The sequence below is a fragment of the Poecilia latipinna genome, unplaced genomic scaffold (genome assembly GCF_001443285.1).
Source record: "Poecilia latipinna isolate Pla-1442-1.1 unplaced genomic scaffold, P_latipinna-1.0 Scaffold540, whole genome shotgun sequence".
NCBI classification, from domain to species: Eukaryota; Metazoa; Chordata; class Actinopteri; order Cyprinodontiformes; family Poeciliidae; genus Poecilia; species Poecilia latipinna.
The window spans coordinates 148,709-175,532 of NW_015113156.1; the positions used below are offsets into that span (position 1 = coordinate 148,709).

General features: G+C 37.5%; 3 protein-coding genes across 14 annotated transcripts in view; all 3 read right to left on the bottom strand.

Moving 5' to 3' along the window:
* Positions 1-14,917, bottom strand: part of fmnl2a (formin-like 2a) — a 56,245-nt gene extending 41,328 nt beyond the window's left edge. For 6 of the 12 annotated variants that reach the window (XM_015041156.1, XM_015041150.1, XM_015041154.1 and 3 more), the window contains exon 1: positions 14,231-14,915. In XM_015041156.1, the coding sequence (XP_014896642.1) occupies positions 14,231-14,341 (111 nt within the window). In that variant the 5' untranslated portion in view covers positions 14,342-14,915. Of the gene's footprint in view, positions 1-14,230 lie in introns of all 12 variants that reach the window. The other 6 variants (XM_015041159.1, XM_015041158.1, XM_015041157.1 and 3 more) reach the window with 3 other exon arrangements.
* A 3,896-nt stretch (positions 14,918-18,813) lies between these two features.
* Positions 18,814-23,224, bottom strand: sumo3b (small ubiquitin like modifier 3b). The gene is made up of 4 exons (XM_015041162.1): positions 23,083-23,224; positions 22,462-22,590; positions 22,242-22,313; positions 18,814-19,886 (listed from the first exon to the last, which is right to left on the bottom strand). Exons 1-4 carry the CDS (start codon positions 23,101-23,103, stop codon positions 19,824-19,826), a joined length of 285 nt encoding a protein of 94 aa, XP_014896648.1. The 5' UTR covers positions 23,104-23,224; the 3' UTR covers positions 18,814-19,823.
* A 1,469-nt stretch (positions 23,225-24,693) lies between these two features.
* Positions 24,694-26,824, bottom strand: part of pttg1ipb (PTTG1 interacting protein b) — a 10,621-nt gene continuing 8,490 nt past the window's right edge. Inside the window, exons 5-7 of the mRNA XM_015041163.1 lie at positions 25,883-25,948; positions 25,579-25,625; positions 24,694-25,239 (exon numbers count right to left, since the gene is read on the bottom strand). Of these exons, the coding sequence (XP_014896649.1) occupies positions 25,196-25,239; positions 25,579-25,625; positions 25,883-25,948 (157 nt within the window). The 3' untranslated portion in view covers positions 24,694-25,195. The remainder of the gene's footprint in view (positions 25,240-25,578; positions 25,626-25,882; positions 25,949-26,824) is intronic.

The following is a 26,824-nucleotide window of genomic DNA, read 5'->3' on the forward strand; positions in this document are numbered from 1 at the left end:
GGAGAACGTTAAAAGTCAATGAAAAACTGGTACCAATAAATGTGGAATACGCTGTAACAGTTTCCAGTAACAAGTCTCGACACTTCTTTTGAATATGAACATGAATATGAACTGCAGACTTCTGGAAATAGGTCTGCAACATGGTGTCATGTTAAAAACCAGTAAGACATAATTGTGCAGCAAGCTTGAGAGAGAAGCAACATACAGCACTGCAACTATAGCACTTGTATTCCTACATGTTTTGTCCCACTAACAGATGGGCTTGTTTTTTACAAAATGGGTCAATTAGTTTAAAAGGTGAGCAATTGGTACACAAGTTATGACAAAAATAGACCTGTATATAGCCTGAAGGGTATTTTTCAGCTATGCCTATGACTCATCTTGATTTTAACCCATAAAGTCTTAATTTCAAAACTAAGTAGAAAATAATGTTTACTAATCCTCTCATTAGCCAGATGCTGTCATAAAAGTAGCAAAAATAGACGGTTCAGAAAGCATTAGTTTCCATGAGGTCTACGCATGTTGATGCGTACAGCTGGCTAGAAAAGCAAACACATAGCCCACATGAAGGGCCAAATTCAGCTAGCAACAGCGTGAAAAGATACAAAGCAAGAAGAAATCCTCTTTGATGGTGGTGGACCCATCAATAAAGTGTTTTACATGGCAAGATGTTCAAACAGACCCCTTTGTGCCAGAACTGATGGAAGAGCTTGTTAGATCAAAAAATAACTCTAGACCAAATATTGAAAAAGCAATATGGCCCCAGCTGCAGCTCAGAAGAGGCCTTTAAACATGTCACCAAGGACTTCCAAAAGCAAATGACTTGCATGCTTTCAAGTCGTGTAGAAGAAAACTACTTAGTGTGGGCAGAGTCAGAAGTCTTTAAAGTTATGTGACATATTGTTTGTAGGAGTATTATTATGAAAATGGGGTCAAAAATTGTCAATTATCCTGCCATGTGAACCAGGCACTAGTGAAGTGAGTTATCATAGTTAAAGAAAACATACAATTAAATTTGTAAAATCAGTACATTTTAATGAATATTTATCTCCATAATTTATGTAAATCAGTAAGTCACTAAATCACGAACTACCAAGAGAATTAAACTGATACGCAATTATTTAAGTATAAAATTGTGCATTTGGGGGCATGAGACAGAAGTACTAAAAGACAAAAGAGTGAGATGTATATGCAAACCGATCCCCAATGAAACAATGCAACTAAATAAGATAATTACTTGATTGGTAGAAAGAATTATAAAGACAACATTATTCTGCTATGTCCCAAAGTCCAGAGTTCCAACTTATTTCATGGTTTTGTTAGGTAAAAAACAACAACAGTCTGGTTCGAGTGTGCAGTGCAACATCTCAAAGCCCCCACCCACTCTGTTATCCATCATAATGGCCTTATGGGAGATGAGCTGTTGAGTTACATAAATACTCATGTCCTGCTCCTTCTACTGTTCCCACTTAGGGAACACAACCAAAACTATTCCCATTAAACATGCAGAATTTTGTGATCCAAGCCATCAAAACTGATTTCTCAGCCCTGACAGCAAACAAGAAATGAGCCAAAAGTTGTTTTGTTTTGTTTTTTAAGCTAGTTTAACAAACATGCTTTTCAGTTCCAAAGCAGCATCCCAATCTGGTTTGATTCTGGTTTTATCACCTCTTCATTTCCTTTGAGCCTAATCATCTCAAATGAATGCGTGGCACCACAACAAAACCTCAGATTACATCAGTATAATAATTTGTCACGGCAAATAGTCACAAGTTACTCAATACTCCGGAAATGAGTGATTACCATACTGTTCTTTCAAATTGCTTGCTTCATTGACAACTCTTTCAATTGTGCAACAGATAAAGTTTGTGCTGCATGGTATAACAAAAAAGCCTCCAAGACAGCATAGCTGTTCTTATATATCCATGGAGCTCACATACATAAGAAAAGTACAATCGCGCCATACGAAACACATGAGTAATGGCCTGTCGTAGTCATAGTGACTGCTCTCAGGCATAAACTGAAAGGAGAAATGAGCTCTACTCCAACTCTTTTCCATCCGAAGGAAGCTGGCACCGCTTATTAGCACAGTGTGGCTCCATAATCCTCCGCCTCTTTTTCGGGGGCACAGGTGTCCCCTGTCTGTACTTAGATTATCATCGTAATCCCCAGGATCCCCATTGACTCAACTACAGCTTTCCTGTTCGTGAAGCTGCTCACCGGAATGTTTTGAGAGCAAATGGGCAGATCGGATGGACCTAGCCCTGTTTTGCCTCCTCATTCTAGCGGTCTTCTATCCATTTAGCTCAGTGTGATGAGTTATAATCTCATGTAGGTTCAGTCTGTCACAGCCATTTACAAGAAACTACTCTAAAGGACAGCTTTAGATTGGAGAAACATAGCTTCTCAGAAAAAAAAATATTTAATAAGAAATAAAAAGTTATGTCAGCATAATGTGAAATCTGTCCATTAACTGTACAGTATACAGACTTTAAATTTGGTCAGGGCTCCTTTGACTTGAATTACTGCATCAATGCAGTATGACATGGAGGTGATCAGCTTGTAACACCACTGAGTAGACCGTTTTATAATCCTCTCAAGGCTGTAATTTGTAGTCCATAACATTTTTAGTGGTTCTGTGAAATTATTAAGTTTTCTGAAAGACAGAATGTTAGTCTTTCATTAGCTGTAATCCGTAATTAACAGAAATAATCACTTGGAATATATCTCACTGTACTTAATGGTACTTTATTATGAGTTTTGTTTTTTAAACTGAAAACATGTAGCTACGTTTATAGTCAACAAAATCAAGAAATCCAAGAAAATATCAGAGAAGGAACAGGAACTTTAAATTAAGCAGCTGCAAATGGGTGGAATCACATTTTGCTTCCTCTGCGTACGCTTCAACTCAGAGCCAAACTGATCCAACAGCTCTTTCCCCAATGCTCCTTAGGATATTAAATTTATAAAACCTTCATTATTCATTTATGCGCTGGCTAAATGAACATAATATCACATAAGTTGGGTGAAATGCATATGCTGTGGACAACAACAACTTTGGCCAAATGAAACAGCACGATCATGTCATCCAAACACCGGAAGAGCATTACGGGGATGGTTTGGAGCTGCGGGGCGCTGTCCAAATAAAACAAGAGATACATGGAGTCACAGAGGAGCAGACCAGATGTTGTGATGTTGCGAAAGAGTCTGGACTGAGGTGGTGTCCAAGCTGGATTCCAGGTCCACAGCTGATGAATCAGAAAAACTGTTTATCGAAAACAAAACTTTAAAAAGAAAAAAGAAAAAAAAGAAGAGTGTAAAAGTCTGTACATAAATCCAGCCTACATACAGAATGCTTGGACCATATTCCTAGAGAAGGATCATGTTCTTCTGACAAGCTTAAACTGTGGTAAACATTTTCAAATCTTCCAGTCAGTGTCGTTTCTCTATGTACCAGTAGGTTTTAAAGTTTAAAATCAAACCTAAATGACCTTTCACATTTAGAAACACAACACTAACTTTGGTCAGAACTGGCATTTCAGTTCCTGTTTTGTTTTTATTAAACCTACAAACCTCACGCCAACAGTGTTTCACTGACATTTCTGCCAGAATATTTGGAGTCACAACCACTTTATTGCCCTTTTGTTTAACTTTGATTATAACTTCTATGGTCTCATTTGTGTAATCTAGGAGTGAATATTTATTTAAAAATTTTATATATTTTAACGGTAAATTAATAACTGTGGTTAAACTATAATTTATCTAAGTGAAAACATAATCTTCAAAAAAAAAACATAGCATACATTATGCCAAAGAATTATTCAGAACACATCCTTGTCAGTTTCTGCAATTTTCCAAACTTATGTCACGTACAACTGACATTTAATAAGTATTTTTTGATAAATTGAAAAAAAAAAAAAAAACATATTTTAGCCTAAAAGGTAAACTGCAACAAAAAAAAACCTATTTTAAAAATTATTTTCAGATTAGGTTTTGGATCATACAAGTAAGAAGTTGGCTATTTTTATGTCAATAATTCCTTAATATATATATATATATTTTTTTTTTAAAAAAAAAAAAAACAACAACAATGTTTCCACTTAAAACAGGGGAACATGCCTTGTTAAAAGTGAAAAAAGTCTCCAGTGGATCTGGCACCTTATTCAAAATAATCAGTCTTCTCTAGTGATATTCACAAGTTGCTGTTTACAGTTAGTGACTAACCACTCTAACTGAGCTAATTGCAAAAATAAAATCAATAACGAAATAAACTAATCATTTTGTCTTTATCTTAAAATGTTAAATAAACTTTGTTTTACAGCTGCTCCTCAAACATGCATAGCGTGGTTTCTCCTTTGCTTCCAATACAAATAATGACAGCTTAAAGCATGAAGGCTGAAAACAGTCAAATCTCTACAAAAACCAGATATAAAAAAAAATAAATCGGCCACGACTTTAATCAATGTGTCACTAAAAGAAGAAAAAAAAAGTGCAGCAGCTTCCCTGGTAGAGGGAGTAGTTTTGATTCCTACAGGAAATAATGAGATTACAAGATTATCCCCATTCCCGAAACAAAGCACATGTCCCTAACCTTTATCTGATTCTGACTGACCCCAAAACAAAGCGCATTGATAAACCTGCTGTTTCTTAATGTGTTTAACAAAGAAAATGAGTGGGTTTTAAGTGTTTAGCAAACAAAAATCTGATTTGTTTGTATTTGGTCTCTGTGGTCATTGCTGATCAAGGGAAACGTTCATCATTCACCACTCTATGTCTCCCACATTTGAAATGATCACATCTTAAAACTTCAACAGTTTGGAGAAAAGTGGAGGCACTTTATTCAAAACAGAAGACAATTGCATTGAGGGGCATGTAAAAGCAGCAGGACCTCCCATTCTGAACTGATTTCTATAATGAATAATGACTATACCAGCAAGTTGAAACATTTTCATGATTCTCTGACTGACTAAAATCAAACTGCAAACAAACTAAACAAGCCAAGGTCTGTAAAGCATGCAAGAGAACAACCTTGGTCCTCAGACAAGACCAGGCCTGATGCCACAACCTACTTATTTGTCACAATGACACGGACGTTTAAAGATCTTGCTGAACCTCTTCAGATTACATTTTTAAAACCTCTCTCAGGATTCCTACACATTTCAAACTTCCATACTTCTCAAGACTGTATAGAAACTGTGCTCTGTTGCATGGCTTGGCTTTATGGAACAGCAGGCACTTTGGACCCTGAACAAATCCTCACCATAATGCACTTCTCCCCTGAGTTGGGTCTCCGTTACTCTTTTGTATCAACTTGGACCAGTCCAGTTGAATAACGCTGCCAATGTACTGACACCGAATAAAAGAACTAGACTGGTCTTTTCAAGGCCATGTAAGACTACACCTGCAGGGAGAAAAAAAAACACACACACACACTGAAGCTGAGATAAAAATGGCCAAGTCAAAACACAATGAGTGTGAGTGGAACTGATGTCAAATTTGCAAGGACATTTCTGCTCATAGTTTCTTTGTTGTTGTCTAACGAGTGTTCTGGGAACTGGTTCATCAGCAGCCAAATGAAGTTAGATAAACTCATGACTACATATCATCAAACTGAAAGCTATAGCGTCTCCAACCCACGCAGGCAAGAACAAAAATAAAACCCAGAAAGATGTCAAAAGTGAACTGAAAAGTAATAAGACTCATTTCAGCTCAGCTGTGCCTGATTAAAGCGAACCCTCAGGCTAATCAGAACACACCATTTGACTCCAAGAATTGGGTTTCAAATCAGTAATCTGTCTCTGAAGGCAGCTGAATCTCACATCCACTCCAACTTTCAGAACATGAGTCCAATCTCACAGCTCCCCAAGCATTTCATGCTCAGCTCAGTTGTGGCTAATTGGAGGGTGAGCATCCGGCTGGTCCAACACAGCAGAAATCCACCCACACGTACGCACATGCACACAAGGGTGCGAGCGGTGGTCTTTCACAGGCTGCCGGGTCTGGGTCCAGTGCCAGGCTCCGTCTCGGGTACCCCAGGGAATAAAGAGCACCTCTGTTCTGTGGAGCTGACGCACGGGATTTCAGCCACCGCTCACCCTCTGCGCCTCAGACAACAACCATTGTTCTGCTTTTTAATGAAGAAGAGTCGACATGGAAAAAAAATAAATAAAGGAGGTTAACTTATTCACTTCCTGGATTCTGTGAACGGGTAGCAAGACGGGCACACTGTATGCCACAATTAAGGGCAACCACAATATGAATGTGTAAAAAGGGAGCATAAATGCATCCTTAATCCACACGTAACGTTTAACACGCCTGTACACTCATTCAGTGGAAAAAGAATTAACCAGTTATGCTGTCAATTTTTCCACTCACCAATAAAAAAAGCACTTCCTCCGTTAACATGGAACATGTTAAGATCAACATGTTCCATGAAGCATACAGGCAGGACCATTCCTCTTTGCTCAATTCCTTTAGATCATCCTGAATCCTGGGTTTTCTCCTACACCCTCTTCTTTACAGCTTGCTCCAAAATTTTTCTATTGTACTTAGGTCTGAAAACTTGGGAGGATGTTTGATATGGTGTTTGCTAATGCATTTCTGTGTGACCGTGGCAAAGTGTTTTGAATGATTATCATCCTGAAAGATCCAGTGACAAACTACTTCTCATCTTTTTTGACAGAGAACGCCATTTTCCTATATAAATTCTGCATGATGCACTTAAAAGTTTCCCTGGCTTTAGGAAGAGAAACAGGCCCACAGCATCACTAATCCACTTCCATACTTAACAGCTGTGTAAAAGAGGTGCTTACACATATTCCTCCTTAATTGAGAGTGCATTTTGCAGGGAAAAAAAAAAATTCTCATCTTACAAATTATCACTGCTTGAGCTGAAGAGTTGAGCCAACTCTGCATGTTTAGGTTCGTAGGACAGAAAGGACATTTTTTTTCTACTCCCATCGTGGCCAAACAATCTCTTGGCATGTATGTGGCGTCTAATGGTTGTTATGGAGACTTGGTGACCTCTAGAAGCCACTCTTTGCAGCGGTGAGAAATTGAGACTTTTTTTTTCCAGCACCCTTATTGTTCGTCTCACTCTGTGTGGTGGCAAGACAAATATGGGTTCTACTCCTGCCTACTACTAGCAAAATTATGTGGGCACCAATGACAATGTCAGTTGTAATAGTTTTACTACATTTTAACATGAAATATTATTCTCCCGACAGAGAAGATACATCCAAGTTAAGGCTGGATTTTTCTATATTATTCAGGGCAACACTGTGGATCTCAAATCAAAGATCTATTTACTTTAAGACATTTTTTTTTTTCATCAGTTCTCTTTGTTGACTTGGTGAAATATTTTTGCTTCTCATTTGGTTTCTTGTTTTTGTCCAAATGCAAATCAATCTTAGACATCACTATTCATTTGGAAAGTTACAACATAGCATCTGTTGGTGCAACTTTATAAGCGCATCTAGCGTGAAATTTAAAACTGGTTTAATATCAGTTCTATGAAAGCTTAATTCAGCCGGGGATGGTGGAGGTTGAAGCAGAGCCCAGGTAACCAGCCCACTCATTCTACACCCGTCAGAGTGACAAATGAGGCTTCAGTCGAACATGAAAGGCCACTCTTGTGATTAATCCAGAGTAGATTTCAGACGCAGAACCCCACAACACAAATAACTCCTGGCACTTCAGCCGCCTTCAAACAAAGCAGCTTAGATGTAATCTGGACTATTGAGAGGAGCAGCAAGAACAACAACTGCAGCAGCTAAGCCTGTAGTCCCCCATATGGCACTTAAACATGTAACCTCTTTACATCACTGATAGCAGTAATGATATCACAGCAGCTCAAGGAGTTTCTAAGTGCAATCGCATAATGGATGTGGGTGCAGCTTTACTTGACGTCAGCTTTGTGGTTAACTGAGGCCAGAGAACAGGCATCAGGCCCGGAGCTAGTTTTTCTCAAGCAAATTTTTGACATTCAGACTGTGAGAAACAAAACAACACAGTCATGATATTAGAGGTTTAATTTGGTATAAGATCTCTCAGCACTACAGCGTTAAAATATTTCTCATCTAATCCTCTCTTTAGCATGTTCACAGTTAAATGTTTGAATAATATTTTAATTGTTTGTGCTCCATTTTGGAGTCCTAATATAAACTGCAGTTCATCATGAATTTGTTTTAAAGTTTGTTTTGTACAGGCAGACTGTAGGCATGGACAGACCATAAACAGAGAGACAGATGGCTGGATATGCTAATTGGTAAAAACATTAAGTTGGAAATAAAGTTTTTTTTGTTTGGTTTTTTACTCATCTTACTCAGAAAATACTTTTTTACCAAATTGCAGGATTTTTGAGTTTTTTTTCCCAGAATAATTAGGAACTCTGGCTTTGTTAAAAATCTTAAAGTCAGCGTTTCAAACTCTAATCGTGTCTTGTATTCATTTGCCAGATCAGACTGGAGACATAAAAAAATGCTTGTGAGAACAGATTAATGATCAACACGTTGTAAAAAAAAAAAAAAAAAAAAAAACCCCCTCAAAAAAGAAGTCAAGAAGGACAAGAAAGGGAAGAAAGGAGGGGGAGACACAAGGAAGAAACAGCAGGAAAGCAAGGACACCAAACTTAAACAATGGATTAGAAAATAAAGTTGGGAAATAAACATTTTTCCAAGCTTTCCAATTGTTTGAGCTCCATTTTTGAGTCTTGATATAAACTTCGGTTTATATCAAGACTCAAAAATGGAAAACACAGAAATCCCATTCCGGATATTGTTCTGCCTCTTGAGGACCCTTCTTTTGAGATATTTCAAAGTCAAGAGAAAAATACCAGGCTTATTTGTTTTTAACAATTATTCAAAGCTTTGAAGTCTTGTAGGATTATGACATCCTTAAATAACCAAGGAGAGAACATGCTACAGTGACACTCAGAGCCCAATATCAACTTCTGCCTAATCTTGTGAGCTAAATGTACCACTGCACACTGTGTAGGCATACATGATAGATAATATAGAAACCAGAGGAGTTGCAGAATTCCACGTTTAATCACAGATATTTACCCATGAGGCCCCATCCAGGCGTTAAAGGGAATAATACGTCCTCATTTAGGTTTGTGCTTTAGGGCTGCTGCCCTACTTTTCTTTTGACTTTTGTTTTGTGCATTTTAAAACATGTGAGAATTCTGAAAAATTACAGTGAATCCCATAAGGAATAACTATTTTTCCAAAGAAGGCGCCGTCTTTATGTTTGTCGTCAACACTTTTCTTCCACCATCTCTCTGCAATATATAAGCATAATAACCGCTGATAGTTTTGCATGCCTGAAACAATCAACCTTAAACTCTGACAATTAATCGCCAGATCTCTTAGTGCAAACGAGGCTTTAAATGGAGCCATGCAAACTGCAAAATGCCCACTGTGTACTTTAAACAAGATACTATTTGGGCTAAACCTTCTACTAACTTCATGGCCAAGGTCGCATGTGAATCAAAAGCTTGCGTCATGGCTGAGGAATTATAATACAATTAGTTTGTTTCAAATAGTAGGCAATAACACCAGGGATCCGTGAGACTGGATTCAAGGGAAGCTTTTCATTTGAAGGAACCTGCAGACTCAAACATCGTCTTATCCAGGACAGGGTGGGTTAAAACTTAACCTACTGCAGCTTTTTAGTTTTCCTTTGAAGTTGTAAACCCACATAATCTGGAAATGCATTCACATGAAGGCTGTTAAATCCTTAAATTGCCTTCTAAATAAATTGTGAAATTGTTAAACTCAACATCAATAAGAAGATACAACCGACTCTTAGTCCCTGGTATTGTCAAAAGTGACTTCATTTGTGTAGATATGGAAATAAAACTTGGCAAACAACTCTGTTCAGCCTGTCAGGCTTACTACCTTGAAGGTGTAACGTACTAAAGCAAATAACTGATGGGAAAAAAAAAAAAGAAAAAAAAAACTTGTGCAGTGTTGGAAAGCTCTGCAATACAAATGCATTGCAGAAATGTACTGGAATTTAACGGTTTAAATAAGAAAACTAAAAAAGATCTTGTTCTGTGTTAGAAACAAAAACATTTTACCTTTTTCCTGCTTATTGATCATACCATACCCAAATGCTAGTAGGTCGTGGTAGCAACACAACTCTTCATTGTAAAAGTTGTTACTGAAGGAAGAAGATGGTTATTTTTCGGTATTATAACATGTTTAAAATAAATTCAGGAAGCACAAAGATGTAAGAAGTTTTTTTTTTTTTTAAATTAACTGTATTTTTCACAGAGATAATATGGGCCAATTATTCACGGGGCCAAAAAAAAAAAAAAAAAAAAAGAGTGCAAAACTTTGAAAAATAACAGGAAGGCTTAGACTACAACAAAATGACTATTTCATCCTCCTGATCTTTTCTCAAGCCAACAATGCATTTCTCTTTAACGGATTACAGTAATGTGGGTGAGAGATACGACAGCATTTTCCTCTAAAGATTTGGTCATGTGGGATGTGTTCACAGACAAAAACTTCAGCAGGTTATTTGACATTTTCAAAATATTTAACAGAACATTCCAGAGGGAAAAAAATAAGTGTGGCTTTCTTTTGTGATCGTTTTTTTAATCTGTTACTTCATTTAGGTGAGTCTGTCTGTCTCTTGATCTCATATTTTATCTGATTCTGTCTCTTCTGTATCTCTCTCGCTAACTATCATGCTTACGTATTTCCTTACCAAGCTCAATCTTATACAGCCCGAGAGAGTATTTCTCCACTGACAGGCAAGTCAGGTCAAAACCTTTTATTCAGTTATGGCTGGATGTTTCAGTGTGTCAGGGGCAGGGCATGAAGAACTTTGGTTATTTTGCATACTGCTGCTGCTACTCACAGGAGAGTATGTGCTGCCATCAAAACAAAATTCAGCTCATTTAACAAATGCAGATATCCTTGCCTGCTCTGCTGGTTTTTTTGTGACGTGTTTTTCTGTGCACGTGCACAAGACTGTGAAACAGTATGAAGGAGGTGTTTTCATCTAGCCTTAGTCAAATTTGGTGTTTCATACAAAAAGAACTAAAAGTAGAGGACCAACGACGTAGGACAGAACTAGCTCATGATGTAATCTGTCATTGTTTAGCTAGGCTGATAAGATTAATTGCATTAACTGTGAACAAGTAAAATTACGACATGCAGTGATCTTCTTTGGGCGGGGCACCCTCCTTGAATAATTGAGGGAAATTGATGAATGAGACACCCATCACTAATTTTAAAAATGTGGCAGCCATGTTGGACTTTGGGGTATGAAAACCATGTTCAGAGGAATATTTCTGATCATTTTTTCCAACATAAAAAAAACACACATACACCACAAACTGATACATATTCTGTTGAACTTGAAGGAATGTTTTAAAAGTTTTTAGTTCGTGTGGTGATACTTAGAAACTATTAGCTTAAGTGGTATCGACTTTTTACCTTCAACTCGACCTCCAAACCCTGTGACCGTCTTTCTGACTACAGAAGTCAGAGATGTGAAGAGTTAATATTAGAGCTGAGGGAGGGCTTTCCACATCACAGAGTGTGGAAATTCAAATTCAGCGTAGCCTAATGAGAAATTCAGCAGACCGCTTAAATGTGGTCACGTAGAGCTGAGGTCTTTAATCTCAGCAGCTCCCTGCTGTGATGCAAGGGCTTGCCAGTTGATCAGACCCATTACGGCTGGCGAGTAAACAGTCCTGCACTACTCTTTGATCAACAGGTCCCAAGTATGAAGATTAGAGTACAACAAGACTCATGTAAGAGTAAATTAGTCAGATAGATTATTAATAGTGGGGGAGGTGTTACACAGGAAGTGATTAATGAGTGGCACTGAACAAGAGCCAAGCACAAATCTTGACTCATCAGAACTAAAAACATCTTTGGAAACAAAGAAGCCTGAGAGAGGGATCATGCTTATCATCTGGTCCTTGGGTCAGAGTCACACAGAGCCACTCAAAAGAGCTGACCGACATCGGCAACAGCTGATATACACATTAGAGTTTAAAGGGTGGTAACTCACACTAAATGCTCTGGTAATAGCACCAAATTCTTCTGATGCCAAAGGGCTTCCATCTCTCCAAGAGATGAGGGATCAAGCTGGCAGCAGAAAGAGAGAGAGAGTTCCCCGACATGCTATATGAGGATCAGCTTTACTGTTGGTCAGTCCAGGAAATCTTCAGTTTAGACAGGTAGGTTTGTTTCTGGAAAGCCACATAACGAGGGATTATCTAAAGTAAACTTTATGGATCCACATCATTTTAAACCCACTAATTAGAGGAGGAAGATGAGTTGCTGACATTCAAAACGAAGAGTACGAATAATCCTTCAAGGAACACGACGTCAAAGCTTTCCAACACTTCCTCCCCACCAAAAACCAAAAAAAAAAAAGTCTGAAGCTGCCTCTGGCAATTAAAAAGACTCATCCATATCCGATGAGCAGCAATCACACCCTAACCACAGGCCTGTCTGTCAAACAACAATCCCACTTCCATTTCTGAGGAAAATGCGTAATCTGTGCAAATGCTGTCCAAAAATTCAACATTAACAAGAGAAGTACACTTCTGAAACAAAACCAAATACCAGTTAAAAATGTTTACTAAAGTTAAATCTTTCTTCTAAACAGCTGATGTATGAGAACACCAGGCCAGGCAACAATCACGTCTGACCCACATTTTTCCAGCTCTCAGATTTCAACCTCACTATTCCTCTGCGCAGGTCTATTCAGCAGCAAGCAGGGGAAAAAAAAAAAACACAGAGAGAAAAAGAGACTACTTATCTACATCAGTAGCTTACCTAATTACACTTTGTAAAACGACTGCAAATAATGCTTTTGATCCCAACTGCATCAGGAGGACATGCAGCCAATCCAAAGACTTGTTCTTGTCTTGGGCATACACAGCAGCTGGAAGAATTTTCAAAGTCCATCTAGCCTTGCAACATAATTGTTGACAGATCAACTGGAACTTTATGATGCGACAAGAGTTTCTGCAAAAGACCTGGCATGCTGAGCACTTAAGACTTTAGCAGTGAGCCGGCGTCTGGACTCATAAAGTTGAAAGAAAACTGGGGCAATAAAGCCAATGACTTTCCATGTCGACGGTGCAGGTGCGTCCTACATCTTGCACAGCCTGAAACATGTCGCAATATTCCAAACAGTGTTTGGTTTTATAGTGTTTTGGTTTTGTTTTCAAATCAGATTAAGTAGAGAAATGGATTATGTGGATGGAACTTTAATTTCAGAATAGTGACATTATTTAAACTCTGTACGTTTTATAATAAATTGAGTGCAAAGAATACATTATAGAGTACTTTATAATCTGATTTCTTGGATAAAGTACTGGTACATTTTGTATGCAAAGATATGTTGGGTAAAATCCTATCCTACAGTAGTTGAATATATTCTTAGCATCTTCAAGTACTTGAGATCTCCAAGTTGACATCTCTTTAGAGAATCCAGAACTTTTCTCAAACTTTGTAGAACTTTGTCTTACTTTGCACTTTGAGGATAGACTAATGTCCACAATAAACCAAGGACTGATGACTTTGCCCATCTGGAAATTGCTCTTTTAAACTTCTGTAGTTGGAGAGCGTAGCTGCTATTCATAAACTGAACAGTTTTGTTTTGGGTTTTTTTTTTTTTTTTTTTGTCATTTTTACCTTAATTTAACTTTTAAATTATGACAGTCAACGGTGTTGTCAAATTTTCCTAAAAAACTTTAAAATGAAGACTTCTTGGAAATAAAATTGATATTTGTAGATGACTGGATGTAAGTCCAATTTATATATATATATATATATATATATATATATATATATATATATATATATATATATATATAGCATAAATAGATTATTTTGGTTGTGGAAAGCTTTGCATTGCTACGTCGTATTAAAGAGGGGTTTAGTAAAAATATTTTTGGCTGGTTAACTGACTGAAAGGCAAAGCTAAAATATTCACAGTTCAGCAGTGAAATGTTTGATAACATTTAAAAGTCAAACTGAAAGTTTTTCTAAACGCAGATACGTTGGATGCACTTTTAAACCTAGTAAAGAGTTGTTTTTGTTCTCAATGTGGTTTTTGCCCTAAATGGCCAACAGATTTTTCTCAGGCGATCTGGACAGAGGTCCACAGCTGTCCTGTCCCAGGACACTAAAGCGTGGAGAGAACAAAGAGGGGAGACACATGGACACAACTTTTTTTTTTTTTTTCCTCTTACCAGAACGTGTGCGAACCTCTCCTCCAGCTCCCCCGGCTCTGGCATGGGCAGTTTCAGGGGCATGTTGTGTCGGTGGTCGGTGTGCTGGTCAATGCTCCCTGCGTTCCCCATGTTTGCTCCTTTTTTTTTTTTTTTTATAGAAAACACCAGCAAGCGGCCACAACTTTTCTCCTTCTTGTTAACTCTCGATGAAAATCCCCCGCAATTTATTGGAAGTGTATCCCACACGCCCTTACGTTTTCTGCCCGTTTATGCGGCTCTTATCGGGCTTATCCAGGTCACTGCTTCTTCTTCTTCGTCTTCTTCTTCTTCTTTAAAATAAAACACATGAGAGGTGGGCGGCATAATGCGACGGGTCCGAGCGGCAGCAGCGGAGTCCCCGATGAGGCATTTTCCACAAGGAAGACCTGGGAGCGTGACTCTTTCCACCTCTCCTCCTCCTCCTAGTATTATCCGTATCTTTCACAATTTCGGCTCCGCTCCCAGCCGACACAGATGACGATGGGCATGATTCACGCTTATTTCAATCCCCGGTGTGTCTGTAGTCCCTGAGCGGAGCTGGCTTTCCTAATCCCTGCACTGCTGACCAGCTTGTTAAGGAGGAAGGAGGGGGCTCTCTGGGAGCCCTTTCACGGGGCCAAGCCTCTCACTTCATGTTGGGGCGTAGCTCCCAAACCCGTAGCTAAGGAGACGATAGTTTACGGTGTTGCATTGTGGTAGTTGGAGTTCACTGAAAAAGCAAACAACGTTAGCGCCACAGGTCCCCCTTAGGAAGGAAGCAATGTATAGTGTAAATAAAATACGTCATTTGATTGCTATCTTCTTACAAACAGGAAGCAATAAAACGTACCAAATGGACCACAAACCACAAGTACTAGAACTTCTAATTTCAGAAGTAGTTTTGAATCCAAAAAATCATTGCTTTTCTTGTTTCCTTTTTCATAGAAAGTACTCCAACCTTAGCGGTATTTAGCTGAATTAGCTCCTGCTAAAAGATACTGGGTCATTGTCGCTAAGTACTTAGGGATAAAAGATTCATGCAAAGTCAATCATTCAATCCAACTTTTTAAACTTCCTCAGATCGTTTTTAAAGATGAAATAAATTTGCATTTATTGTGTGTTAAATCTGGTTTCACTTGGTCTACATATAAAAATAAATGTATAGTCATCCACTTGTTTTTTCATTGCATGTGCCCAACAAGTTTTTCAGCTAATGTTCTAATAATACACATATTGACATAAGCTCAAAAATATTTCATTTTAATTTCTGTGTGAAAATGTTTTATTTTGTTTGGAATTGAATATTCTAATCTTCTAAGAAATTAAATGTCATGTTTTCATTAACTTAAATGCAAAATGATAATTAACAGAGAGAAGGGCATGAAACATCATATGTGTAATTATTATATTTAATGTGATTCAGTTAGTGATTCGAGTTACTGAAATAAATGAACTTTTCATTAACATTCTAATTTGTGTACTGTAACAAATACCTATTTCGTGGGAAATATCCCTGACAAACCATACAAACATATTTTATTTAATCACAAACTTATTGTGAAATTAAAAGCTTTTCATAGTTGGGTTTTCATGTTCAGCCACATCAGTTTCAGAGCACAAATGTTTTGTGTTGAGTTGGTACAACACAAAACATTTGTATTGTACCACATTGATTACTTTAACACTAATCAATGTTAAAGTAATTATTCTAATTGCAACATGTATCTTTATAGGAATGTTTAGGGAAGTAAACCCTCAGTTTATGTACACATCTCCATTCAAGGCAGTGACAGTGACTCTTCATCATGGAAGAGTAATGACTGCGTTTTCTGTGGAACTCTGAAGAAAAGCCACTCTTCTTTCGTTTTCTGTTTTCAAGATCACTCACATGCACTGAAAAGAAATCGGATCTGTTGTTTAGGGTGGGGACTGGCTTCATGCTCTGGAAGGTGACATCAGCATGGGGAGATCTGGAGGTAATCCAGAAGTTCTCCACAGGGACAGTGGCTCCATTCAGGCTGCTGGACTGATTCCACAGAGGAGGGTGTCACATCTGAGTTTAGCTCACTGAGGATGGGAAGCACAGCTGACTGACCTCATGAAATCATTACATGTTCTCCATCCATATGACTTCTCCTGGCTGCAGTTTCTTCGCAGTGTGACGAGCATCATAAACAGCTAATACTTAAAGTCCATTAAGGTTGTCAGTTTAATGTATTTAATTGACTTGGATTATGGTCTTTTAAAACATACTGTATAATCAATGGATTTTATTTAACATTAAACTTGAATCAACAAGATAATAGAACATACCTCATTAAAAGACATTTTCTTCAACTGTTGAATATATACGTTAACCCTCCTGTTATGTTGCAGGTCAAATTGACCCACGAACATTATTGCTGTACATCAGAAACGAACATAAGAGGAGGGTTAAATAGTTGGACTGCTGCAACTTAAATGGGTCAAAGAAATTTAAAGTTGTTGAAGGAATAAATTAATTGAAACTGGTATATATTTGCTGTAAATGTTTTGGAGTATGGCATTCATAACTTCTCAGGGAGATATAAATAAAATTGTTTTTTCATCAGGGACAAGAATGCTGGGCAGAACTGATAGGAAGCTGGATGGAGCTAAATATGCAGTGATCCTTGTATGAAAACTTTAAGAGTCTGCTAATAATTTGAAACACAGAACAAGGTTGACCTTCCAACAGGTCAACGACCCTAAGCCCGTAAACGACATCAACAAAAGTCACAGTGTAACAATGTTAGATCAAAATGTAATCATGTTCTAGAATGGTCCAGTCAAAGTCCAGACCGAAATCCAATTGAGAATCTGTGGCCGGACTTCAATGTTACTCCGATACTTGGATTGAGATTCTTCTTGATGGATACTCCCAATCCAATCTCAGCTTGAGGTATTTTGATGGGAAGAATGGGCAAAAAAATAAAATAAAATCAGTCCCTAGACCTGCAAAGTTGTTAGAGACAACCACCAAAAGATTTATTTCAGGTGTTTTTATTTGCTTACATTTGAAAATTGTCCAAAACAAGCCTCCCTAGGGTAAATTACAGCAAACAATTTAAGCAAGCGTAAAATGTATTTCTATACGACATACAAATTTAATAAAATATAATCACCCTCTGTTCACACACGTTTTTATGTGTGAATGGACATTTATGTGACTGTAAGTGAACTACTTCTTATTCTTATGAATAAGCAACCCTTTCACCACTGTCACAGCAGAAAGGCACATGACACAAGCTGTTCACTGAATCAACACTAATACAATAACAATCAGTGTAGCTCTCATAAATGCACTGTCAAACAAATGAGGTTGTGTAATGAGTCATGAGTGCTATACGACCAACGGTCATTTTATTGACAAAAAAACTGAATGAACGCAGTAGTGTTACCTCCCACAGTTTATGTAAACAATGTCATTGTTTTCTTTCCATAATTTCAGAGATGACTCAGTTTATCTTTGCTGAGATGTTCCACAAAGTAGCTACACCAGCCAGCTGTGAGCAGTCCATAAAAAAAAAAAAAAAGAAGTTCTGGTTCAGCCATCAGCAGGAGGTTAAATGTATAGGCGGAGGGGGCATAAGACGGCTGCGTTTCTGAGCCATTTCTGGAAATATGCAGATATCTAAAACCCGCCTGAGGAAACATAACATTCAAAGAAAGTGCCAGAAATAAATGCAACACAATCAGACCTTTGTGTGAGCAACCTCATGGGGGGAGTTCACTTAGCTGCTGGTCAAGAACATCTGTGAAATCAAGTTTGCTTAAATAGGAGGAGGTACGTGAGATTTCAGCCCTCGTCTGGAGCAACAGATATGCTTTTGTAGTTGTAATTTCGGGGCTGCAGAATTTTGAGTTTGAAATGAGCTGTGAAAGAATCAACCGAAGGCATAATCACGCCCTCTAGTGCATATTGTTTGTATTACACAGAAAAAGGTCAAATCTATTTCATGGTGGACGTTTGAATTTTACACCCATTCAGTAAATAATAACCCTCATTAAGGTCCTAAATAATCATTACGGATATTTTCCCATAGTCAAAGCGCTCCTACATTTTATATCTTTATAAAAAAAAATATCCCAAGGATTTAACCTACTTCACCTTGTAACAAAAGTGTTTAGTAATATATGTGCAGTGGCATTTCCTTAAATGGGATGAACATGCTTTATAACCCTTCAGTGGACATGGATTTAAACATTTCTGCAATGAACAATGGGCAGAAGTCCCTATGGTTGTATATAATTAGTCATCACAAATGATTAATGGCATTTAGGTTTAGGGAGGGACTTTTTCCATATAGGACCAAGTTGTTCAAGATCCCCCTTTTAATTTATGGAATTATTTGCAGCCTTTTGTATTAAATCATATTTTCTTTGATATAATTATTTAAAACATTTAAGTGTGACAAAATAGAATAATAGAAAATCTTGAATGGGGTCAAACACATTTTCATAGCACTGTATAAAAATTATAGCCCAATACAGCCTGCTCATGGGAATATTTAACTATGCAAATCCTCTCAGCAATTTCCCACAAATGAAGGTCAGGCAGACAATTCAAGAGGTATCAAACTATATTTATTGTACACTGAACAGGGACAAATAATGTACAAATGAGGAAGAAAAGCCAATGTCCCTACTTGCTCTTAAAAGTTACATTTAGAACACCGGAGGACATTCTCAAGGTAACAAAAAAAAAAAAAACAAAACAAAAAAAACAATCCCAGTAATAAACAATAGGCAGCTACCAAAAAAAAAAAAAGATTATGAACTTTTTACAAACCTATTCAAAAAATTGTCAAGACAGTTTGCATGACTTTGCATGTATACAAATGCGCCTGTAATGGACCAAAAAGGTGAGCTGGTTTTCCACTCTGAAAGTTTAGTTACATGTGACAAAGTCAATTTACAAGTGAAGGAAACGGTTTTCCCTACGTACGACTAAGGAACCAACAATGTACAGTAACTTATACATCTACAACCCTTAGAGATCCACATTTTTGGTCCTGCAAACCATACAACACTATTTAGATTGGCTTTAAATATAATATGGATACTTAACCCTTTGCTGCACAAGATTTTCTCCTGTTTATGTTAAATATGTTACATGGTTGTAAAAATGCTATCAGACATCGGAATCAGCCTCAAGCAGAGGAGAATTTCACACAATATCTTAACCAGTATGTCAATTAAAACATTTGAACCCGTTTTAAGTCTAAATGCTTATAAATTGAGAGACAGAATAAGGCTTATGATTCAAGAGTTTTGAGCACATCTTGTCACACAATCCCTCCATTTACAAGATGTCCGATCTGAGGTAAGCCCCAGCTTCAGACAAATAGTTCATTTAGGAGAATAAAACACTTTTAAAAGGGCTCCTCTGCATTATTTCAGACTTAGGATTGCCCTGCCCCCCAACCCCTGAATGTCTGACAAAAAACATGAGCCTGGCATTGAGCCAAGCACAGAAAAGGAAAACAAACAAAAACAAAAAAAACTTAACTTGTAGAAATAAACAATACAACATGAACAAAATCTGATGTTACACCAATAGTCCAAATGCCACTTAGTAGACTCCTCCTGTTTGTTGCTGAAATACATCAATAGTGTCCTCATCTTCCATCTCCAGCTGCAACAAAAAGCATTTAGTCATAAAACGAAGCACGCACAAGGACATACAAATCTGTTCAAATAAACAAGTTTGAGGGAAGTTCAAAATTCTTAGAATAGCTGAAATCTTCATACACATAAATGCATCCAGAACAGTGTGCGTTTTATTCCAAAGCAAAGAGAATTGCATATTTTTCCCCCTCAGTTTCCACAGAAAGCAAGGAAAAAGAGATTAAGTTACTAAAAAAAAAGTGTCGACATGATTTCTTTTAAACACTCAAAGATGCAACTTGAAAACAACGTTGAAGCGAGATATTTTGCTGCGTCAGTACTTCTATTGGGGGCCACTTCACACATTGTTTTAAGGGTCAACCAATCAGTCAAGTGTATTTGCACAGCACATTTCAGCAACAAGGCAGTTCAAAGTACTTTACATCAGAAAACACAGTCATAGAAGACGCAGTCAACAATTGAAACAACAGTTTGTCCGGTGGCAGTATTATACATCAGAATGTTTATCAATGTTTCATTTATAATGTTTCAAAAGCAACTTTAATTTTAAATGTGCATTTCTAACTGTCAGAAGTGTTTTCACAGTAATCTTTAAAGTTTGATCAATGAAAGCAAAGCAACCTTCACTGAATGCTTGCAAATATTAAAAAGTTTGCTGTCGGCTTTACCATTAATAAATTACATTCAGTCTGCAATCATCCATTTTGCACATTTTACATATATTCCAACAAGCTGTGATAAAACTGATAAGTGTGATGAAACAGTAATGATGATTCTAAATGTTTCTATTGTCACATGGCTACTTTCATCTTCAGCTCACCTTTTTTAATCTAGCTATGAAAGTTACAATGAGATTTTCCAAATGCTTGGAGTATATATTGGGATGTGTGAAGAAGTGGCAATTGTTTTTATGATTAACTGCTGAACATTGGTTGACTGCTCGCCATTTCTGAGCCGGAGAGCAGAAAGGTGTGGAGGGTAGAAGGAGTTTGCACTAAATTTTAGGCAATGCTTACGGCAGACGAGCATACTGCATCGCCACTGTAAAGTAAGTGAGGGGACCTGAGGGGTCAGTGGAGTGTTCCGGCCCTGTGGCCGGGGTCCGCTTCAGTTCCACTGCAGGAACGGGGCCCTCAACATCAGAGACTCCCTCACACTGACTGAATGAACAAAACTCTACCGAAATATCAAAAGGAGAAGCACCAGACTGACACAGCTCTCTGCCTCGAGGTGTTAAAATGCTGCCAATATAGTGGACTTCATATTGTGTGTTTATGCTTTTGTTTTATCCATGTAACACAGAAATGCCTTCTCTGGTTGTAGGCTATTAGCTGTACAACGAAATAACGATTTTACCAATTTGATTTAATACTAAAGCAGAGAATTTTGAGTTTGGAAAATGCCTCAATTACTATAAAAAAAAAAAAAAGTCAGTGAAGTTACAAAAATCCAGGGTGTGTATTAACCAACCAGCAGGGGATCTCTAGCAGTTTTTAGTACAAAGCTCATTTACATTGTCAGCAGTTAATAACAATCAACCCTGATCGCTCCAAGGGTCTCCAGATTCCTGCTGACTAATGTTTTGCGCCCAGTCCAATAGAAACCCCTCTCCCTTCTTTGCTTTATCATCACATCAACCAGCTGACTGGAAAGGAGCGCACCCGAAAGCTCCACATCATTAAACTACCTAAACCTCCGCTTCAACATTATATTATGTACCGACGCTCAGGTTGTGTTTACTTAAAGTCAAACACATACTTATATAAAAATGCTTACATTTATTTGTTTTTATCATGACCATTAAAGATACTAAGGATGTTTTACTTTGATATGAAAAATTGAGAAATTTATAACCAAGACTTGGAAAAATATTGACATAAAATAAAGAAAACATACGTATGAAAAACTAAATGTGTCCTACCCACCTTCCTTTTTTTCCTTTCATTTTCTTCCTCCTCCAACCCTAGTATTATTTCTGTCTTTCATTTCATTTTAGGTCACTTCTCCCTTCTTCTATTTTCTACATCTCAAATAATTGTTTCCCTGTTTGCATCTTTAAAAATCTCCCCCTTTCGAATTCCTTCCATGTTTCCTGTAAAAGCTTACCTTTTCCTGAAAGCATACGTCATAAATTCTTAGGGAATTTCCACATTGCATATTTTAATATATATATATAAAAAAGGGCATAAATATAAAAATGGTTCCTCAAGACAAGAAATGGCAAAATATCACCCAGAGCTCCCCTACTCTCAAAGTTATTTTGTATGCTTTAAGGAGCATCCAAACATCTGGAGGCACAAAAGGCAAACTGAAATATGTAACCTTGCTTTCACCACAGTGTGCGATGTTGTGCTTTACCAACCTGTGCAGGTGTGTCCGTTTCATTGATTGGCTGTCCATCAAACCTAAACCTTATCTGACGAATTGAAAGCCCCTGTGAAAGACAAAAACAACTCAAATTCAAAACTGAAACCAGCTGTTTTGATGTAAAGTCTGAATTTATATATATATATATATATATATATAAAAACACTTCTGGAAAGAAACCAGGTGTATTTCAGTGTAAAGGGGGCTGAGCTTGCCTGTCTTTCGCAGTACGCCTTCATGAGTTTGCTGAGCGGAGTGTGCCTCTTGATCTTGAACTGGACCACTGATCCATCCTGACCTGCTACCTTCAGGTTGATGTGGTCGTTCTCCGTCTTCACTCCTTCCTGCAACAAAATTACTCATCCTCATCATCACGAACTCAAGAAGCGGACTAGCCTGGAGCGACTAGCTAGAGCCAATTTTGTCAGATTTCAGCGCTGAGGGAAGGTCTCACACATCCATGCCGCTTTCTGTTCATCCAGGGGGTTAGCTTAGCATGCTAGCCCATGCTGAAAACTGGCGCAGAGAGCCACAATGGCGCAAACGCTCAGGGAAAACGCAAATTATTTACCCCCTAACCATCCCGCATGCTACTATTTAAGAATATAAATTATTTTAAATGCAGCCCAATAAGTAAAACTACAGATTACGTATCAAAAATATTAAATTCAAGCGTAATGTGCGCACAAACCCAGAATATCCGCAAACCTTTGTTTTCCCCGTCTGCCCGCTTAAACACGGTTACCGCAGCCTTTAGCGCAAACTTACTACGGTAATTATTAGCATTAAACACTGAACCAGGACGCGGCTTTTCGCCACAGAACCCCGGTACCAACCTTTGGCTTCTCCTCAGACATGCTGCTACTTTCTCCGGTGCCTGGAACAAACGTGGAGCCTGGTCTCGGTGCTGCTGAGGCGGGTTGTTCTCACCTCCTACGGCCCGGCTCTTTCGTCTGGAGCAAGAGCGCGCACCGGACAGAACTTTAAAATCTGATTCGACCAAACGGGATCACGTGTTCCCAAACTTCACGGGGCCGCGGATACGCGTACAGAAATTTTGCGCACTCCCGTGAGAGAGCTAAGCCGGATATGACGAAATTCAAGACATATCCCGTGTTAACGAAATAAAACTAGCTTCAGCCAGCAGCAGGGATACTTAATCATTAATCCAAATATGTAATATCGATTTAAATGTGTATGGCAAGCCTGCTCCACACTGTTAAGCTGATGTTTTACTTGCTTAAGAATATGTAATTTAAATAATAATTAAAAAGAATAATTATTTGGAGGAAAATACAGGTAACCAAATGTTTAGTCACACTGTAATAACAAAACCATTTTTCTCATTGTCTGTCATTGTCTGTTTTAGGTTTGTTAAGTTTACCAACAATGTTTGTATTTGCCAAATGCCAGAAATATTACATTTCCATTTTTTCAAAGAGCATTTTTTTTAATTACAAAAACAACATACATTTCCTGGATATTAAGTAGACCTCAGTTTTAATCTGTATCCTCTGACAGATTTGGATTTCTTTTCTCGGCCCATTCTCCCTACTGTGTCTGAGTCAGGTTTGTTGGTCTTCTTACTTGAATACAACTTTTTAACTGGCTGATGTCCACTCCAAAATGATACATTTTTTGTCTTTCTTTTTCTACTACCATAAAATCAGGCTAAGGTACCCAAACATTGTATTTGTGCAAAGGTAGTAGCACTACTTCAATATATTTTGACTCAAATAGATTTAAAATTATTCAAGAAATTATTTAAGAGTAAAATGTATTACTCTGCACTGCAGTACTGAGTAGCTGACAATCACTGATTAAATATTTTACAATGATGTCATCAGAAAGACAAAAGTGATAAAGTTATGTGCAAGTTCTGGTATTTTGTAAGGCCAAAATTAAAAACTTAGTACAAACTTGAAAAAAATTGCATTCAGGTTGGAATTAGGGTTTTGAAAAGGGGCTGGAAAAGTATGTGAAGCTATGTACTAGTAAACTTTAGTGTTTCATCCTTCCTTCTGATGACAAGTTTATGGAGATGATGATTTGATTTTTCAGCAGAACTTGACACCTATCCACGCAGCCAAATGTAGTAATAGATGCTTTAATGACCTCGTTGTGCTTGATCTCAGTCAAGCCAGGTAGAAAATCTGTGGGGCATCGTGGCTCGTATCAGAGGATGAGAGAAACCAGAGATAACAAAAGCAGGCTGCTATGAAAGAAACCTAGACTTCCTTAATACCTCAGCAGTGCAACAGGTTGATCGCCTCCATGCTACGCTGCATTAATCCAGTAATGTGTGCAAAAGGAGGTCTGAATAACTACTAAGTGCATATACTGTACAGTGGATGGACATACTATTCAGTAGGCCACCATTTTTGATTAAAATAATCTTTTTTTTAAACAGAGAAATGAACTTTAATGAATACATACGTAGAACAAAGCAGAGCAAACAATTGTTTATTGTTTTTATTTTCAAATGCATTATTACCTACACAGAGATCTGATGAATCACGTCATTAAAAGACTCTGAAACATTTTAAGATTAATCTAATAAAGTTTGAAATCAGACAAAATAAAAACCTGTTAGAGGCCCTTTAGCTCAGACCACAGTCATGTTGCTGCAGAATGAAAGCATAGCTGTTACAACACTGCAAAGCCTGTAAAATCCTTCAGTATCGATGTTTTAGCTTATCTTGGGTGACAACACTGTGCCTTACAGCTTGTTTTACACGTGCACAGAAAAGCATATTAGTTGAACAATCCTTTTAATCAGACATTAGGGGGCCTTTGTTTGTGAAACAAGTGTTAAGTAAAGACAAGGTTTTTATTTTTTAGCTCGGTCACACTGAAATTAATCTGGAAGATCACAGTTTATCGATAGGTACTCATGACTGTATCTCATTGTTACTGGCATCAAAAAGATCCTCTTGACTGACACACCTCCTAATGATCATCCATGCGGGCGTAAGGATTTTCCTTCGCTATGCCTATTAAAAATACATGAACAAAGATTGAATTTAGGAAACTGTGCTAACTGCATTAGTTACTTTTAGTGTTTAATAATGGCAAATGTGGATTTTATAAAACAGCAACAGTTTCAGTAACTGGAGAAATGTAGTTCTGCCTTTATCCACTAGATGGAAACATTGACCACTTGAAAAGAAAATAAATTTTTCTTTGTTATTCTTCACTTTCTCTAACTACCTCATCAAATATATTTTAATGTGCTATCCTTTTTTTAAAAAAGCAGCACATTACTGAATTGTTATATCCTAAAATCCCTATCTGATATTTCCAAGTTTCATCATCAAAAGAACGGGTCTCACCATATTTCTGTCTTATTTCATCATGCCTCAGCTGGATCTCTGTTTTCCTAAAAGGGGAGAAAATCAAGGACAAACTGTTGAACGGCAGACAACTCGGACAGCTTGGATCTGTTTATTTTCACATCAAATTAATACGCAACTGAGCTCATGTGCAGAGTATATTTGAAACAAGAAACGTGTACCGTAATTGGTTGAAAATTACTTTAAATCAGATTTTGGCCACATGAAAAGAAAATGATGCAATCTAGACAGAAAGCAGGGATTGATCAGGTTCTTAGCAGACACCTACTCAACAGCCATTCACCTGGCTTTCTGACGGGCCTTCCTCGCTCGGGTCTGTCTCTCCACCTGAGCTTCTTCTCTTTTGCTTCTGAAAAAATATAAAATAAAAATGACTTTTTTGTTTATATGTTCAAAATATTAAATGGTTTAAAGAAGACGTAAAATTCTTATGAGATCCAGTGTCTTTTGAACCATTTCATATTTTGTCAGCTTAACTTTAATTAATGGGATTTTAAGCAATAGACCACACAAAATAGTGCTTACAGGAAGAAAAAGCTGATATATGTGGCTCCACTTCTTTGAGACTCTCTTACTCTGGTACCGACACAATAAGATCCAGTGTAACCAGTGGCTTTCCAAAGTATTCTAATTAGTAAATAGAGTCAGTCTGTGTGTAATTTATCTCAATATAAATGCAAATGTTCTGTGAAAGTCACAGAACATTTATTCTGATGGTTGGAGAACATAATACAAAACAGCACCATAAAACACAGCAAGAAGCTCCAGCAGTGGGTTAGTGCTTCGTCTGTGGAATGAAAAGACAAAACACAAACCATCCATGCCAATTTTTTTTTAATCTGTTTGGGTAATGTGAAGTGGCTTGGGTATCCTCTGATGAGCAGCCCTTACACTTTTAATACATCCTTGCTGCATTAACAAAACTTTTTCCTCTCAGGTGACAGGTCGGTGACAGAGCTTTGGAGAAGTTCAAAGCAGTTGGGTTATAAAACAGGCTGCAAACACAGATTTTATTTGTGAAAATAAATTACAACTATCTATATATTACTTTGCTTTGGCGTAAATTCCCAAGTTTGTTGTTCAACATGGTAAAATGTAATAAAGTTCAAACGTTTTGAATACTTTTCAAGGCACCATATTTTAGACTTTTTATTAGTGATGAGTCATCTGAATAAGTGCTCTGGGCTAACAAAAGAGAAGATTATACTAATCCTGTCAAGGAATG

Excerpts from the sequence above, each read along its gene's own strand:
- sumo3b (XM_015041162.1), bottom strand. The coding sequence starts at position 23,103 with ATGTCTGAGGAGAAGCCAAAG. Across the intron at positions 22,591-23,082 it reads TGTCTGAGGAGAAGCCAAAG|GAAGGAGTGAAGACGGAGAA; the intron begins GTTGGTACCGGG and ends ATTTTGTTGCAG. Across the intron at positions 22,314-22,461 it reads AGGCGTACTGCGAAAGACAG|GGGCTTTCAATTCGTCAGAT; the intron begins GCAAGCTCAGCC and ends TGTCTTTCACAG.